This window comes from Pleurodeles waltl, chromosome 4_2 (genome assembly GCF_031143425.1).
Source record: "Pleurodeles waltl isolate 20211129_DDA chromosome 4_2, aPleWal1.hap1.20221129, whole genome shotgun sequence".
Taxonomy (NCBI): Eukaryota; Metazoa; Chordata; class Amphibia; order Caudata; family Salamandridae; genus Pleurodeles; species Pleurodeles waltl.
The window spans coordinates 929,888,024-929,902,208 of NC_090443.1; the positions used below are offsets into that span (position 1 = coordinate 929,888,024).

Genomic DNA, 14,185 nt, shown 5'->3' on the forward strand with positions numbered 1-14,185 from the left:
AAACAATCCAAAACAAAATATGTTTTGACAAAGCCATAAGGTTGTAGGCCAACTCTGGACCTACTGTCTTTGGCAATGCTTGTTTTTGTTAGTTAATAAGTTCAAAAAGTATATTCTAAGTAGAGGTGGGCAAAATTGCATATGTACACTGTTTCAAAAACGTACAAGAAACTATGCATATTACAAGAAAAACACTTGGCTGGAATCTTGCATGAACAATGATGTGTATGAAGGTATTCAAGATACTGCCAGGACACTTTTTGAATATAAAATGTTTTGCAGCTGCAACACATATCTATTTTACAGTTCATGCAAAACATCTTCTAATTGAATCATTATGCAGAAAAGCATAACCAATAAATAATCCTGCAAAATACACAAAATAATAAACAGAGAATTGACAAGATTACACAATCAGAATACCACACTCACATCACACTACATCTGAAGGTGCTCCACTGGCTACCCATACAGAAACAAGAAAAATGCAAACACTTGACCCTCGCTTTCAAGGCAACACATAATACTGGCCAAGCATAACTCAAAAATCACATCTACTTTCACAAATCTTGAAGACACCACCATTCGTCAGGACTCCTAATTGCACACATTCCACACATAAGGAAAACCAGATCCAGTGGTCAAGCCCTTTCCTTCATCATTCCTAAAGTATGGAACAACCTGCCACTACATAAACAAGCCTCCTCCTCTTTCCTTGAATTATGTGGGACGTGGCTTTTTGAGTAGTAGGTTTGGCTAGACTCACACCTGTCCAGCACCAGGATACCCACCCAGAAGAAAGTGCACTCCACAAATCTGCATAATATAACATGATATAACATAACACTTGCAAAATAAAAAAACTGCCCAAGCATAATTCTGAGACTACAGGTACACTCTTCCTCACACAAACTTTTTCAGATTCCCTCCTTTACAATATCCAGATTGAGGAACAGATCTTACAATTAGTAAGACAGTGTGGAAGCCTCTTCCATGTGAATTTTGTCTCGTTTTAGTTTTCAGAAAAAAGCACTGGAAATATTTTTACTCTAGTTGTTATGTTTCACTCTTACATTCACTTTCACTGCCAAGAGAAGCTTACCTATTGCCACATACCCTCTGGTAAAGGTGTAGATAAGTGATCTGTAAATATCCATATAGTAGAACAGCTAGACCTGCCAGACCTAGGGTGGTCTTCCCCCAAACCTTTTGCCGTTGTTCTCCACTTTTTGCTAAAAATTGTTATTGTTGGTGTTAGGACTCTGTGCACTTTACCACTGGTAACCAGTACTAAAGTGTGTGTGTCCTCACCACTAAACATGGTAAAATTGGCTTACCCATGTTTGGCATACTTAAATAGCTTATATATCCATTATAGAGTGGTATACCATATATCCAGGACCGATAAATTAAATGCTACTAGTCTGCATACAGTACTGATTATGCCACCCACTTAAGTAGCCCCTTAAATAATGGCCAGGTCCGTCATTGTAGCCTGAATACAGTTTCAAACTGACAGTTCGACTTGGCAATATAACCCCCTTGCTAAACCCTAAACTCTCCTTCTATTTTATATGTCACCCCCAAGGTAGGCTCAAGGTAGCCCATAGGGCCGGATACAATCAAAAAGTTGGACATATACTTTTAGGTTTTACAAGTTCTGGCACTGAAAAACTCCTGAATTTGTTTATCACTACTGTGAGGCATACCATTTTCCCAAAGAATAACATTGGGTTGCCTTATTACATTTGATAAGTGCTAATGTTTGATTGGGAGCACGTCAGCATTTTGTATTTGGTGTGTGAGAAATTGTAATATAAAGCCTTCTGTAATGGTAAAGTCAGATTTTAAGTTGCAATTTTGAAAATGCCAGTTTTACAAAGTTGGCATTTTCCTGCCCTAACCATTTGGTGCCTGCAGCCTGTCCCTGGGTCACATGATTGGTTGTAGTTGTCAGTTGGACTTTGTTTATTCCTCGCATACAGCCATTCAATAGAGGGATTAAGGCCTCTGAAAGGGGCATCAACTGGCAGGATAGGGGTCAGGGATGGAGCTGGGCACAGCAACACTTAGAACTAAACAGGCTGTGCTCTGCCTTCAAACAAAGGACTTGCACCCTGCATTGTTCATGCAAGCAGCTATGAGCCAGGGCAGGGAATCGGGAAACTTCAACCTCTTCAAGGGGAATTCTCTAGAAACTTCTCTTACTTCAAAGAAGGAATCAGGTATAAAAACAGTACCTTCAGACCCACTCTTCAGTTCACTTTCGAGATCTGCTGAAAGACTCTCAGAAGACTGCCTTCTGCTGTGGTCTGATGTGTACACCATAAGGCTGCTTTGCTGCACCTGGAAGGACTGCTTTACTACCTGGAGCCAGCCTAGAACCCTCAAAGGCCAACCCTGCTGTTTGAGCCCTGTTTCATTACCCAGAGTGTCTCCATGGGTTAGTTGACTGGCTCTCTGATCAGAGCCTCAGGACAGAAAAGGCTCCAACCATCTTGAACCGGCAGATGGACCCAGCCTGAGCGAGTCTTAACCCCTCAAATGGTACCCATCCAGTCCTGGGCCACTTGGTGGTGGTGCTAAAGGTGCCCAAATTGCCTAAAGCCAAAACCTGGGAATGTATGGCTAGAAACAAGAGAAAATCGGGAACAGCCTGCTTGTCTACCTCCCAAAGGTGCATGACCAGTCAGCCTGAGTTCACAACATCTTCTACTACTTTCTTATCAGGAACAGCAAATCCTGGTCAATGGACCTTCGCTAAAGGCGTATCTGGCCTTGTGGAACTCTCGTCGGCTCCAGCCTCCAGCCTTGTCCCACTGGAGATATTCAACTTCCAAAATACAGACTAAGTTTGAACATAAAATTCTTCACAGCAACTACGGCCAGCGGCTTCCTGGAGATGACACCTACTCTTTTGACACCGCCAGCAGCCTTGCCCAGCTGAACTTTACCTTCTCAGAACATTTTCTTCAGAATTTCTCGTAAGCCGAAGGTAAGCTACGACCAGGCCCAATACACTCTCAGATATTCACTGCAACATGGTCAGACATATTTTTCAAATTTGGCTCAGTCATGTGTGTCCAGATGTTCAAAGTTGGCGCTTTGATCCTTTATCTCCTATTTTTTTACCTTAAACTTAAAAAAATCAAAACTTCTTGGACACCGCCAGTAGCCTTGCCCCACTGAACTTTACCTTCTCAGAATATTTTTTTCACAATTTCTTCTAAGCCGAAGGTAAGCCCCGACCAGGCCCAATCCACTCTCAGACATTCCCTGCAACCTGATCAGCCATATGTCCCGAATTTGGCTCAGTCATGCGTGACTAGATGTTCCAAATTTGCACTTTGATCTGTTAAATGCTATTTTGTTACCTTAAACTTTAAAAAGTAAAACTTCCATTCTACTGATTAGATTCTGGTGTTAAATAATGTATTAATATGTACTCTATTTTTCTAAATTGGTGTTGGATTTTTATTGTGTTTTGTATTCACTTTATTACTGTTTGTATGCTGCATAACTACTTTACACATTGACTCTAAATTAAGCCCGACTGCTTTTGTGCCAAGCTACCAGTGGGTTAAGCACAGGTTAATTTAGTGATGTTTGTGCTTCACCATGACAGGGATTGTGGTTGTTACTTGATTAGGGTTAACAACCGCAGTCAACCAACAACCCGATTTCTCACAAGAACCCCAACCAAATGTAAACGTGGAAGGCACCAACTGAGGGAATTGGTGATTGAAATACAGAATTTTAGAACATTATTCCACTGTCAAGAAACCAATCACTCTACATCCCACTTGGAAACAAAAGGCTAACCAGTTGCGTGTGGTGGAATTCTTGCAAAGCATTTGCAGATCAGAGGAAAGTCTGTGAACAAAAACATTGAATGGATACACTAGATAACAGAACTGGCAGAAATTAACCAGACTATAGCAATTACAAAAAAGTCAGTGAAGAGATCTCTGGTTATGTTGGAAGGCTGCCTTGCACCTGTAAACCTGGTTCATGAGTTTTTGAATGGTGTGCAGGTTGATTGATTGATTTGTACAACTACAAATGGATTTATTGGTAGGTCGGTGGATACGGGTACAGATAGATTCTGAATTAAACAGGACGATATGAATGGATCAAAGCATTTGCAGGAGACAAAGAGAAGGACAGAAAGACTTACTTTGGCACTCAGCAGAATATCAAGAAAGTCTAAATGTCTTTTTTGTTGGATTTTCTCAAGCTCCTTTTCATCTTTATATGATGCTTTTCGCTGCTTGATCACTGTATCTATAATAGGAATAGACCAGTTTAGCACCCACTTCCAAGTTAATCAGTAAAGATACAGCTAGTGAAAAGACATGGGAGTTTGTTATTACCTGTGTGGTTGTGTGCTACCTTGCAGGCTTTTCGAAAGCAAGCACCATGAGAACTGAGGTAGTAGACCAGATCATTGTGATATTTGACGGTTCGGATTCGAAGATCGACCTGGTAGGAGAGGTCGAAGATGGCTTGGATATAAGGGCTCTTGCTGCAACATAAATAGACAAAAGGAAGAGAAGCTGCAGAGTCTGCTTCTTGATTTAAGTACATACTAATGAAGCTATACAGCAGCCCCCTGAGTTAAAAGCACGTCCTGTATTGATGAAACTGATGTATGAGGCAGACTGAGGGCCATGGTGAAGGAGTGAACAGGGAATTGTGATAACAACAATGCCTTTGGACCTCTGAGATATGTTTTCTGACTGACCCCAGAATAGATTCTTAGTTTATCTTTCTGCTAAGATTATTACTTTAGCTCTTGTTTTTGTGATGAATGTTTATTGAAGAAATTAATTAGCATAGAATGATGATACACTGTTGTATTCCAATCTATTATAGGGCATTGGTGGAATTCTGATTGAGCTAGGGTAAGGCTTGTTAAAGATAGTACATAAGAGGTGGGATGGAGAGGCCAATGGTGATAGGAGTGTTAGATTGTCCTCCTTAATAAGGATAGTATAATCAGCAATAAACATGGCTGGACGAAATCACATAATTTTTTTCTTGTGAAATTCCAAACAATTTGTGAAATGTGTGAAATTAAGCTTTTGTCATAAAATGTTGCAAAGTTTGTACTTTCAAGAAAATACACAATGTTCATGCTAGCTTTCAGTCTGGCGACAGGGAGGGTGCAATTAAAAACATTTTGCACACCCACCCACCCATTACAAAATTTTAGAATTTAAAACCTTTGGTGTCCAGCATAAACAGGACAGAACCACTCATAATGCTTCTTATCTAGGAACAATTCAAAAAGAGCCTAACAGAGGTCATTCTTGGAACTACGTCCCATCTTCCCTTTGTGCAGTTTGAAATAGGATTATAGGTTCAGTGCTGTGCATAACCAGGACTTGTTAAAATCCTTGAGGTTGGTATCATGAGAGACACAATTTGAATAAAGAAATGAGCTGAGAGCTTCAAGATAAAATAATAGATAGAGATAAATTCTATTTAACAATCCTTGCTCTCAAAATCACCTTGAGGTCTATTTGCCACCAAGCTATACTTCTGCTTCAAAACCAGGAGTATGAAATAGCCCGGGTACCCAAAATGTTAGTGGGGTGAAACATAATATCAAAATAAAATGTTATAAAATACTCACCTCTCTGTCTGACAGTTACTATGGTAACTGAAGGCACATTTCAAAATGGTGTCCAATGTCATCAGACTGATGTGTTCGAAAAGTTCTATTGAGTTGTTTCTCAAGATAAGCTTCTCCCACTTACCCTATTGAAAAATAAACATACTGGTGTAACGGTAGCAGAAAGTTCCCTTTGGTGTTGTAGGATGAAGTCTGTACATGTTAGGCAACATATACATCTCCATTCTGCTTTGTAACATTAGGGAGAGGATGGATCAACTGTATTAGATAGAATACCTTAATTTTACAAAAGTTTATTTTTGCTTTATTAATTGTTTATTTTTGGAGTAGAAAAACTACACAAACTAATTATTACAGTCATAAACAACATTCATAAATATTAAGTACAATTTCGCTTTGCATCATTAGAATTCTATAGCCTGATCCTGCCTAATGGCAGCAGAGTGAATGGTTGCAAAAAAAGGGCTTGTTAAAAGAGGATCTCCACTTGTCCCATCCTTATGCATTCAGGAATAATGATGTTGGCATGAGGGCTAATCTTCACCCAGTTCTGTTTGCATTAGTATGTTTTTGATCTGATATCCACCTGGGCACCAGTATCTGTCGACCTTGCTAAGGGCAACAACTTATGCTGTGCATTCTCGATAGTCGAGGCCTCCAGGTATGTACAAATGAAATCCAGACCTTCTATCTTGGTGTAATGGGCTCATTTAAATGTTAGCTTTACTCATGATCCTGCTACTAAGGCCAGTACAAGAATAAGAACTTGCCCTGATCTGAGCGCATGGAGCTATAGGGAAACTAGTGTAATACAAAGGGGATCCATGGATGTCTCCAAAGTCCAGGCAGTGCTTTTAATGGACACAACAACTTGAGAGCATAAGGTAAACAAACAGAACTGGAAGATCTGAAAGCATACTCAGTATAATGAGCACAACTTAGTTCTGGTTGGAAGTTCTTAGGAAGGCAAGATTCTCCCAGAAATAAGGTCTGTGCCTTTCCCTTAGTTACAGGATACACAAATTGATTACATTTTACAATAAGAAAGTACAATCCAAAACATCACGTTTAATATGAAAAAGCCATGGCAGGATTTGCCCAACATGCAACTCCAAGAGGAGTGAAAAGGAATGAATAGCTAATATGGAATGAAGTCCTCACTCATAAACATGTAATATCAAATAAATACCTCACAATTTATTTCAACAATCTTTTAGCAAGGATTTCTGAGGTCCTCGGAAATCAGTATTTACTGAAATGAATGGGCTCCAACATGCAAATACATGATTTTGTTTCATTTTCTGAGGGCATTGTACTGGCCCTTTGGGTAGGAAGTAGGTCTTATTTTCAGACTCATTGTATCAATATTTAGATATCTGCTACCGCCATCAAAGTTACTGACATCTCCAAGAGCCTGCGGAAGTCCTGCCCATAATACATAAGCTCTCAATAGAATATGGTTATGGACTCAGGAGAAGCCACGGCTAATGCCAATACCACCCAGAGGAATCAGAATGCTTCAAGTCTCACCTGGAGTTGTTGCAACCTCTTCCTTATCTTGGCTCATCTTTCTCTTCTCATAAACCTTTGCTTATGCTTCTGGTAGGTCATCAGATTACAGGTAAATAATAAGTGGGATGACCACTTCTTGTGAAGTGTGGCAAACATCAATGCCAGAAAGCACTAGTCTTACAAAATCCAAGATGGGGAAATTTGCCTCCCATGTCAAGTACAGTGCTGCCATGAAGATCAGCACTCAACAGAGGCAACTGACAGCTGTCAGAATCCAGAACCACACCATAAGCTCTTCACTGTCATGTGGATGACCTGCGTTAGGGGCAATTGTTGGTTCCTAGATCCTCTCTTGCTGTTTAGAGTGGGAGGCCACTACATCTGGTGAAAGACACCCTGTCTTCCACTCTCCCTTCTGTCAGCGCAGGGACAACACCCTCTTGCTGAACAGCTGCCTGACTGTTCAGTACGTCTTTATGGTCAGGTGAAGCCTTACCAGTGCCATTGTTGGGTTTCTCCCTTACTAGGACAGAAGACCCTTGGCTCACTGGAACTCTCTTTAAGAGCGACTTACATGTCCTCTTCTTTTTCCCTTTCTTTTGGACCCCCAGTCTCCTAACTGTAGGTACTGGCTCCCATGATCTTTGAGTGGGGGTGGGAGCCCTGGGTGTCTGCCCCATCTGGGATCAGACCAACCTCTGGAAGGTCATTGCCTGGAATACAATCTAAGGGGAGGTCAAACATGACTATTACCTTATACCACCTAAGGGTACCCTCCTTCTCCAGAGGCACTATGGCTACAGGTTTTGTTGTGACCTCACCTGGGACTACCCTTACCCACTTTGTTTTCCCTGGCACATACTGGTCTGATGACACCAGCATGTCACTCACCATGGTGTGACTGGTAGGTGTTTCTCAGGCCAGTGGTAGGGAACCCATTCACCTAAATGGAATGGAAGTGCCCATCCTTAGGGATTACCAGCTTACCATCTGGACCTGTCTTCCAGGACAATGCTATGAGGGCCTCCTCATTTGAGGAGTTCTATTCTATGGCTACACTGGACACCCCAGTGCTAGCCACCTTCTTTGGACAGGTGGGGGTCACCCCTGAAATGACCTAACGGCTGACAATCAAAATACACCCTGTTGTTCAAGCACTTTTTAAGCTATGGGTCCCCTTGCCTGCTTCTCCTTATCAGAACTGTGGTGAGATCCACTTTCCTGCTTTTTGGGGTTGTGGGGAACCGAGGGAGTCTGTGTGGTAGGCCTACTACCTCCCTCATTAGGTATTTGTGGACCTAACCTCCCTTCTTGGAGTGTCACCTCTGGTGCTGATTGAAAACCCACGTTCTCACCCACTCATCAGCTGTCTCCCCCAGTTCACAGGGACCAGACAACTTTGACTCCACTAGATACTTGTGTAACTTCTCTGGTACACAATGATGTCAGGATGAGCTCTTAAAAAATTAAACTATACAGCCCCTCATAAGTACTCATTTGATGACCTTTAATCCAGCCCTCTTGTGCCTTCACTAATACATCTACAAAGTCCACCCAGGACTATGTGTTTACCTACTGGGTATCCCTGAACTTTACCCTGTACTGTTCTGAGGTGAGACCAATTTGTCTTACTGGTCATTTTCTCCCGTGTTGGTAGTATTTTGCCTCATCCCTCTCTAGGATCAAGAGCCTATGTCTCCCAGACACTGTAATCAACTCCCACAGCAGTCAACCCCACTATTTACAGGTGACATTGACAAATGGCTGATTGCATTTGAAAGGGCCCTGAGGATGAGGATGAGAATGGTCCACTCTAGGTTGACTCCAGTGGGAGTTGATTCCAGTACACTTTCACATGCAGTCAGCCATTTGTCAATGCAACCCCCTCTACATACGTGTGAACTATTTCCTTGGGAAGCCTGTGATCAAATTCACTACCCCTGGGTATCTCAGCATCTTCGTCATTGCTCCTGCCACCCTTCCCTCACTCTTCCTCCCTCGCCCATATCTTTTTGGCTAGTTCCAGGTTCTCTTTCTCCATAGCTAGGGCTACTAACTGGACCTAAAGCTGTATCTCCTCATAGGACATTTCTGGTTCCTCTATATGGGAGCCTCCCTCCCCTAACTGGAAGTATGAACTTGGTACTAGAATTAATGGACAGGTTGTCATCCCAATCCTGTTAGAGGTTGTTGGAGGGGGGTTTATCCTGCCCCTCCCCTGCCCTCTCTGGAGCCGTCTGCACCTAGCCCTTACGGGACCTGATCAATTATGCCTTCCTAATCTTATTAGCAGAAGGTAGCCCTGTGGCTGTACACTGTACCCTAAGTTCAGCCACTGTGAGTTTCGACAGGTCAGCCAGATTCAGCTCCAGCTCTATGGTGTCCCGAGTTTTGGGTCACTACAAAAATGTTGGCACTATTTGAAAACAAGAAAAATCGGAAAAATTTGGTAATTAAAAAATTTGTCTAAATAAAAAATAAAAAAATAAATTGTTCTACATCAATTTAGAGTATTTTTAAAGATCTTAATTACTAGATGGTGTAGTTTAAACCCACATGTATATTGTCGCAGCTGAACAACAAATGTTCAAAAGTGGTTTATTAGTAAGGGTTGGTAGGTGCCACCACTAGTAATAAGGCCACAATCACAATCTAAGATCCGGTCAAGGTCTCAATAAATGAATCCCTTGCTCAACCCTTGGTAGCTGGCAGCAAGCAGGCAGGCTTAACTTAGGATGCAGGTTCTGAAACATTTAAAAACATCAATATATTAGATAAGTAAGACACAACTGTCAACATCAGGACAGTGAGCGCTCTACGGGTGACTAAAATGCAAAAACCCAGTCTTTATGCAAAGGCATAATTCATGCATTATGTTTATATGCAATTTGTTAACCTTTTGCATTGCAGATTTTAACCTTGAAAACCACTATTAATGATGTTTGTAATAACTGTTCATTTGCAACGTATTGCTGCAGGCTTACCGAGTGTGTCAGGGTGTGGTCTCTTTCTAGGACCTTCTAGAAGCTTTCCCTGCCCCATGACTGGGTGTGGTCTGTGAGCTGGGCTTGACTCTATATAAGGGAGTCAGCCCAGCTCCACGTGCTCACTATTCAGAGGTCCCCGGTGCAGAGCAGCTGCAACTTCCTGAGCTCTGGTCCCGGAGGCCTAAAATGATAGTTCCAGGCCTGCCCTCATTATATTGACGATCCTTTAGCAGGGCAGTAAGGCGGAGGTCGGGCTCGGCACCCGACCCCCGTTTTCAAAGACATTCGAGTTTTTGGGCCTAGTTGTGAAACTCCTTGTGTGCGTGATTGTGTTTTCATGACTTTTACATATTCTTGTTCGAATCGGCAAGGTGCGCGATTCATTTCCTGGCATTTAACTTTGACATTCAGATCGGCAACAGTGTGCGCAATCATTTTGTGATATTTGCATTGTGTATTACGACTCGGCAAGGTGCGCAATTCATTTCCTGGCATTTAACTTAGCATTCAGATCGGCAACAGTGTGCGCAATCATTTCGTGATATTTGCATTGTGTATTTCGAATCAGCAAGGTGCGCGATTCATTTCCTGACCTAAAAACTCTTGACATTCAGATCGGCAGTGTGAGCGATCATTTCATGACATTAGTATTGTGAAACTTCTTTTCTGGCAGTAAGCTCTTGATTTTCAGATCGGCTGTGCGCGCGATCTTTTCATGGTATTGAATACTTTGGTGTGCAGTGTTTGCTGAGGTGCACACATTTATCCTGAGTTTTTGGTTTTCTAAAAACTCTTAATTCAAAGTGCGGCATTCTATGTGCTAATTAAGCTCCTAGTACATTTTCTGTTGTTTTTTCATGGAATGTTCAGATAGCCTTTGTCCTCCTGTAAAAATGCAATGTTTATCCTGAAACTATTTTGAAGAAGGTTCTTGTATCCTAGACAGTGTGTGATATTTCCTGTAAAGCTCAAATGAAACATTGAATTAACCCATTCTTTATTTTTTTCAGGTACCTAGATTTCATTAGGGCCTAGTTATAGTCTTGTCCAAGGTTATCATGATTACAGTATAAGAATTCTTAGAACCATAGTCTATTAAAAATCAATGTGTTTATATTTTGACGTTGTGTTGTCTAACCTCTTGCTTCCTACAGGTCTCCTTCCCAGCTGTTCCCTCCCTAATCCTCTTTTCCCCCACTTGGACTCTCTTAGACTCTGTGGTATATATATATTGGAGTCTTGGAGCTGTCTAGTGATGGACATGTTGGGAACATGCGCAGGCCCCGAGGATCTGGTCTCCCTGACAACAACACACAATAAAAATCCAACACCAATTTCTAAAAAGAAGAAATATTTTTATGAACAAATGGACACCAAAACAAAAAAATCCAATGTGGGAAACCAGAGATATGCGTCCTCTTGGGGTGCAGAGCAGGGGTTCAAGCAGGGTAGTCATTCTTCTCTTGATTTTTACAGGCAGGGCTCTGAGTTGCTGGACCACTCTACCATATTATTTCAGTATCCCTGGGATGGCGAGTAGGGGTACAGGGTGCCACCTTCTGAGGTGATCACTACTTGTGAAGAATTGCAACTATCAATCCCAGAAATCACTATTCCTCCAAAATCCAAAATGGGGAAATCTTCTCCTGAATGGTTAGATCAGGCTAAGTCATCCCACTGGTGTGGCTGTTTCTGTAACACTTCCCTTCCAATCCCCTCACTAATCTAATTATTGGGGCTCCTGTTTGGATGGGGGTGCAGGATGTGGGGGTGAGACTGTGTCCTGTCCAAAATGGCATTCCCTCTTTGAAGACCAGTTTGGCACCTCCACCACCTTCCTGCATCTTGCTCTGCACCTTGCAGTTCTCTTCCCACAGGAAATCCTTTGTCTCATTGCAGCCACTTCACACCTCATTAGGAAAGCTTGGCGCTGCCTGGCAGAGGCTGGTCAATCAGAGAAGGGCTTCTGGAAGGCTGGATTTTGGCTCCCAGAAGACAAAGTTCCATAACTTATTTTCTGTAATAGTTATAACAAATTCAACAATGACAAGTTGTTGGATTTAGTCAAATTAACACTTTGAGTCAAAGAAGGACATTTTCAGCTCTTTTCTAGCAATATCTGTACTTTAATAAAATATTCCCATATAAGCATATGGAGCTAATGTACTACAAAGGGGAAAATGAAATTGGCAGTCTTTCCCACACCAGGGCATATAAAACATATTTTATAATGCCCTGCTTATAATTACAAGGCACCCTAGTCCTGGGGCACGTAGGGAAGTTCTTAGGGGTGCTTATATGTAAAAGTAATGTAGTTTGAGATTTTGGAAGTACCTTCAATTCCAAAGTTGAATTTGCATATGCATTTAATTTAAAAGCAGCCTGCAAGACAGGGATGGCTTTTAAAATGATAGCAGGCACCACAGCATTGGCCACATTAGTGCATTTAATATGCTGGGCCTCTGATCCTACATGCCCTACCATATACTATGGACTTACAGGTAGGTTGTTAAGCCAATTATAATTAGACCTAATTTGCATATACTTTTAATCAGAGCACAGGCCATTGGTCTGGTTAGTATTGCCCAGGGCACCCTCAGAGTCAGAAAGCCAGCATCTAGAAGTCAAAAATGTGTGTGTGTGTGTGGGGGGAGGGGGGGAGGGGGGGGCGGCGTGCCGGCTGAAAAAAGGCATGGTTTTTTATGTTGCCTTTTCCTTGTTCAGGGATTTCATTATTCTTGTTGCTTAGGTGACCCTGATCATCATCCTGAGCAAGCTGATCTAATGGACACCCTAGTACATTGTACTGAATTTCTACTTTGTAACAAGAGTATATACGTTTAAGTAAATCTTAATTACCAGCATCACTTTGGTACATTCTGAAGTTAACTTCACATAGGGCTTCAGAACATCGTAATGAAATCCTGGGGTCAACAAGCGTCGATGTTGGAACCATTTTGGTCCAGAGAGAAGCAATAGTCCTTTCCCTGGGGAGCATAGAGAAAGTACAACTGATCAAAAGGAAATCGTAAGTAATCTCTGCATTTACCATTTTCTAGCAAAGATTCATACTACCGAACTTTAAAGGTGAATATTTTTCAAAACTCACCGTAGGCAGCTTTAACTGTTTACAAGATCAATAGTAGGTGCCTTCACCCACTGCTTAAACATAGTCTAATTGATATTTTCGGTCAGGCCAGAAGAGTATTTCTCTCTCATCCTTAGCTGTTGGGATTTGAGTGTGTTAGATCACCTGTTCGAAGAGTGTTTCCCAGTGTAGTGCATGAATGGTGAAGGGAAAAGTCCTTGTGCTGCAATAGGGGTACATTTGTGATCTTACATGTATTTTTGCATTTCGATTCATGTTACTACAATGTAGATTTGGTATCTAGGTGCAATTTTGCACCTAAATGTGATTTGCTCTCCTCAAAGTTCTGTTGAGGTACAACCAAATGATTTTGTACAATAATGCTATTTGCACTTTTATAGATGTTGTGTTTTCCTGCTTATTCTAAATCAAGGTTGCTTTACAACTAGATGTGATTTAGCACCTTAATTTGATGTTGCACATGAACGTGATTTTCTTCTAATTTGATACCACGATAATGCTTACTTTGCACCAATAGTGGTTTTGCACCTAAGCACGTGATCCTACAAGTAAATAATATTTGTGCTCCTAAATGTTTCTGTAACAAATTCATTTTGCACCAAGAATGATTTAAATTACTTTTTCATTTGAATTTTATTTTTGATCCTGAAGTGTTTTCCGACCTGATGATGATGCACCAAGGGTGATTATGGATCTAAATGTGTTTTGATGCAAAATGTGATTTGTGACTTGGAAGTGCTATATATACTGTTGACGTTGGATCAAGAGTGATATTGCCACAAATGTGATTTTTCACATAAACATAACTTTGCAACTAAATTTGATTTACACATGATTATAATAATATTAGCTTCTAAACTTGTTTCCACGCTTCTTCTGATGTGAAAAGATGTCTAATTTTGCAGCTAAATGCAATTAAAACATAAATATGATTTGGAC

The 14,185-nt window shown here is 41.3% G+C and overlaps 1 protein-coding gene across 1 annotated transcript in view; it reads right to left on the reverse strand.

Annotated features, from left to right (window-relative positions):
• Positions 1-14,185, reverse strand: part of LOC138293483 (cytochrome P450 4B1-like) — a 138,596-nt gene that overhangs the window by 47,836 nt on the left and 76,575 nt on the right. The window contains exons 4-7 of the mRNA XM_069232722.1: positions 12,997-13,124; positions 5,639-5,763; positions 4,374-4,525; positions 4,178-4,284 (exon numbers count right to left, since the gene is read on the reverse strand). Of these exons, the coding sequence (XP_069088823.1) occupies positions 4,178-4,284; positions 4,374-4,525; positions 5,639-5,763; positions 12,997-13,124 (512 nt within the window). The remainder of the gene's footprint in view (positions 1-4,177; positions 4,285-4,373; positions 4,526-5,638; positions 5,764-12,996; positions 13,125-14,185) is intronic.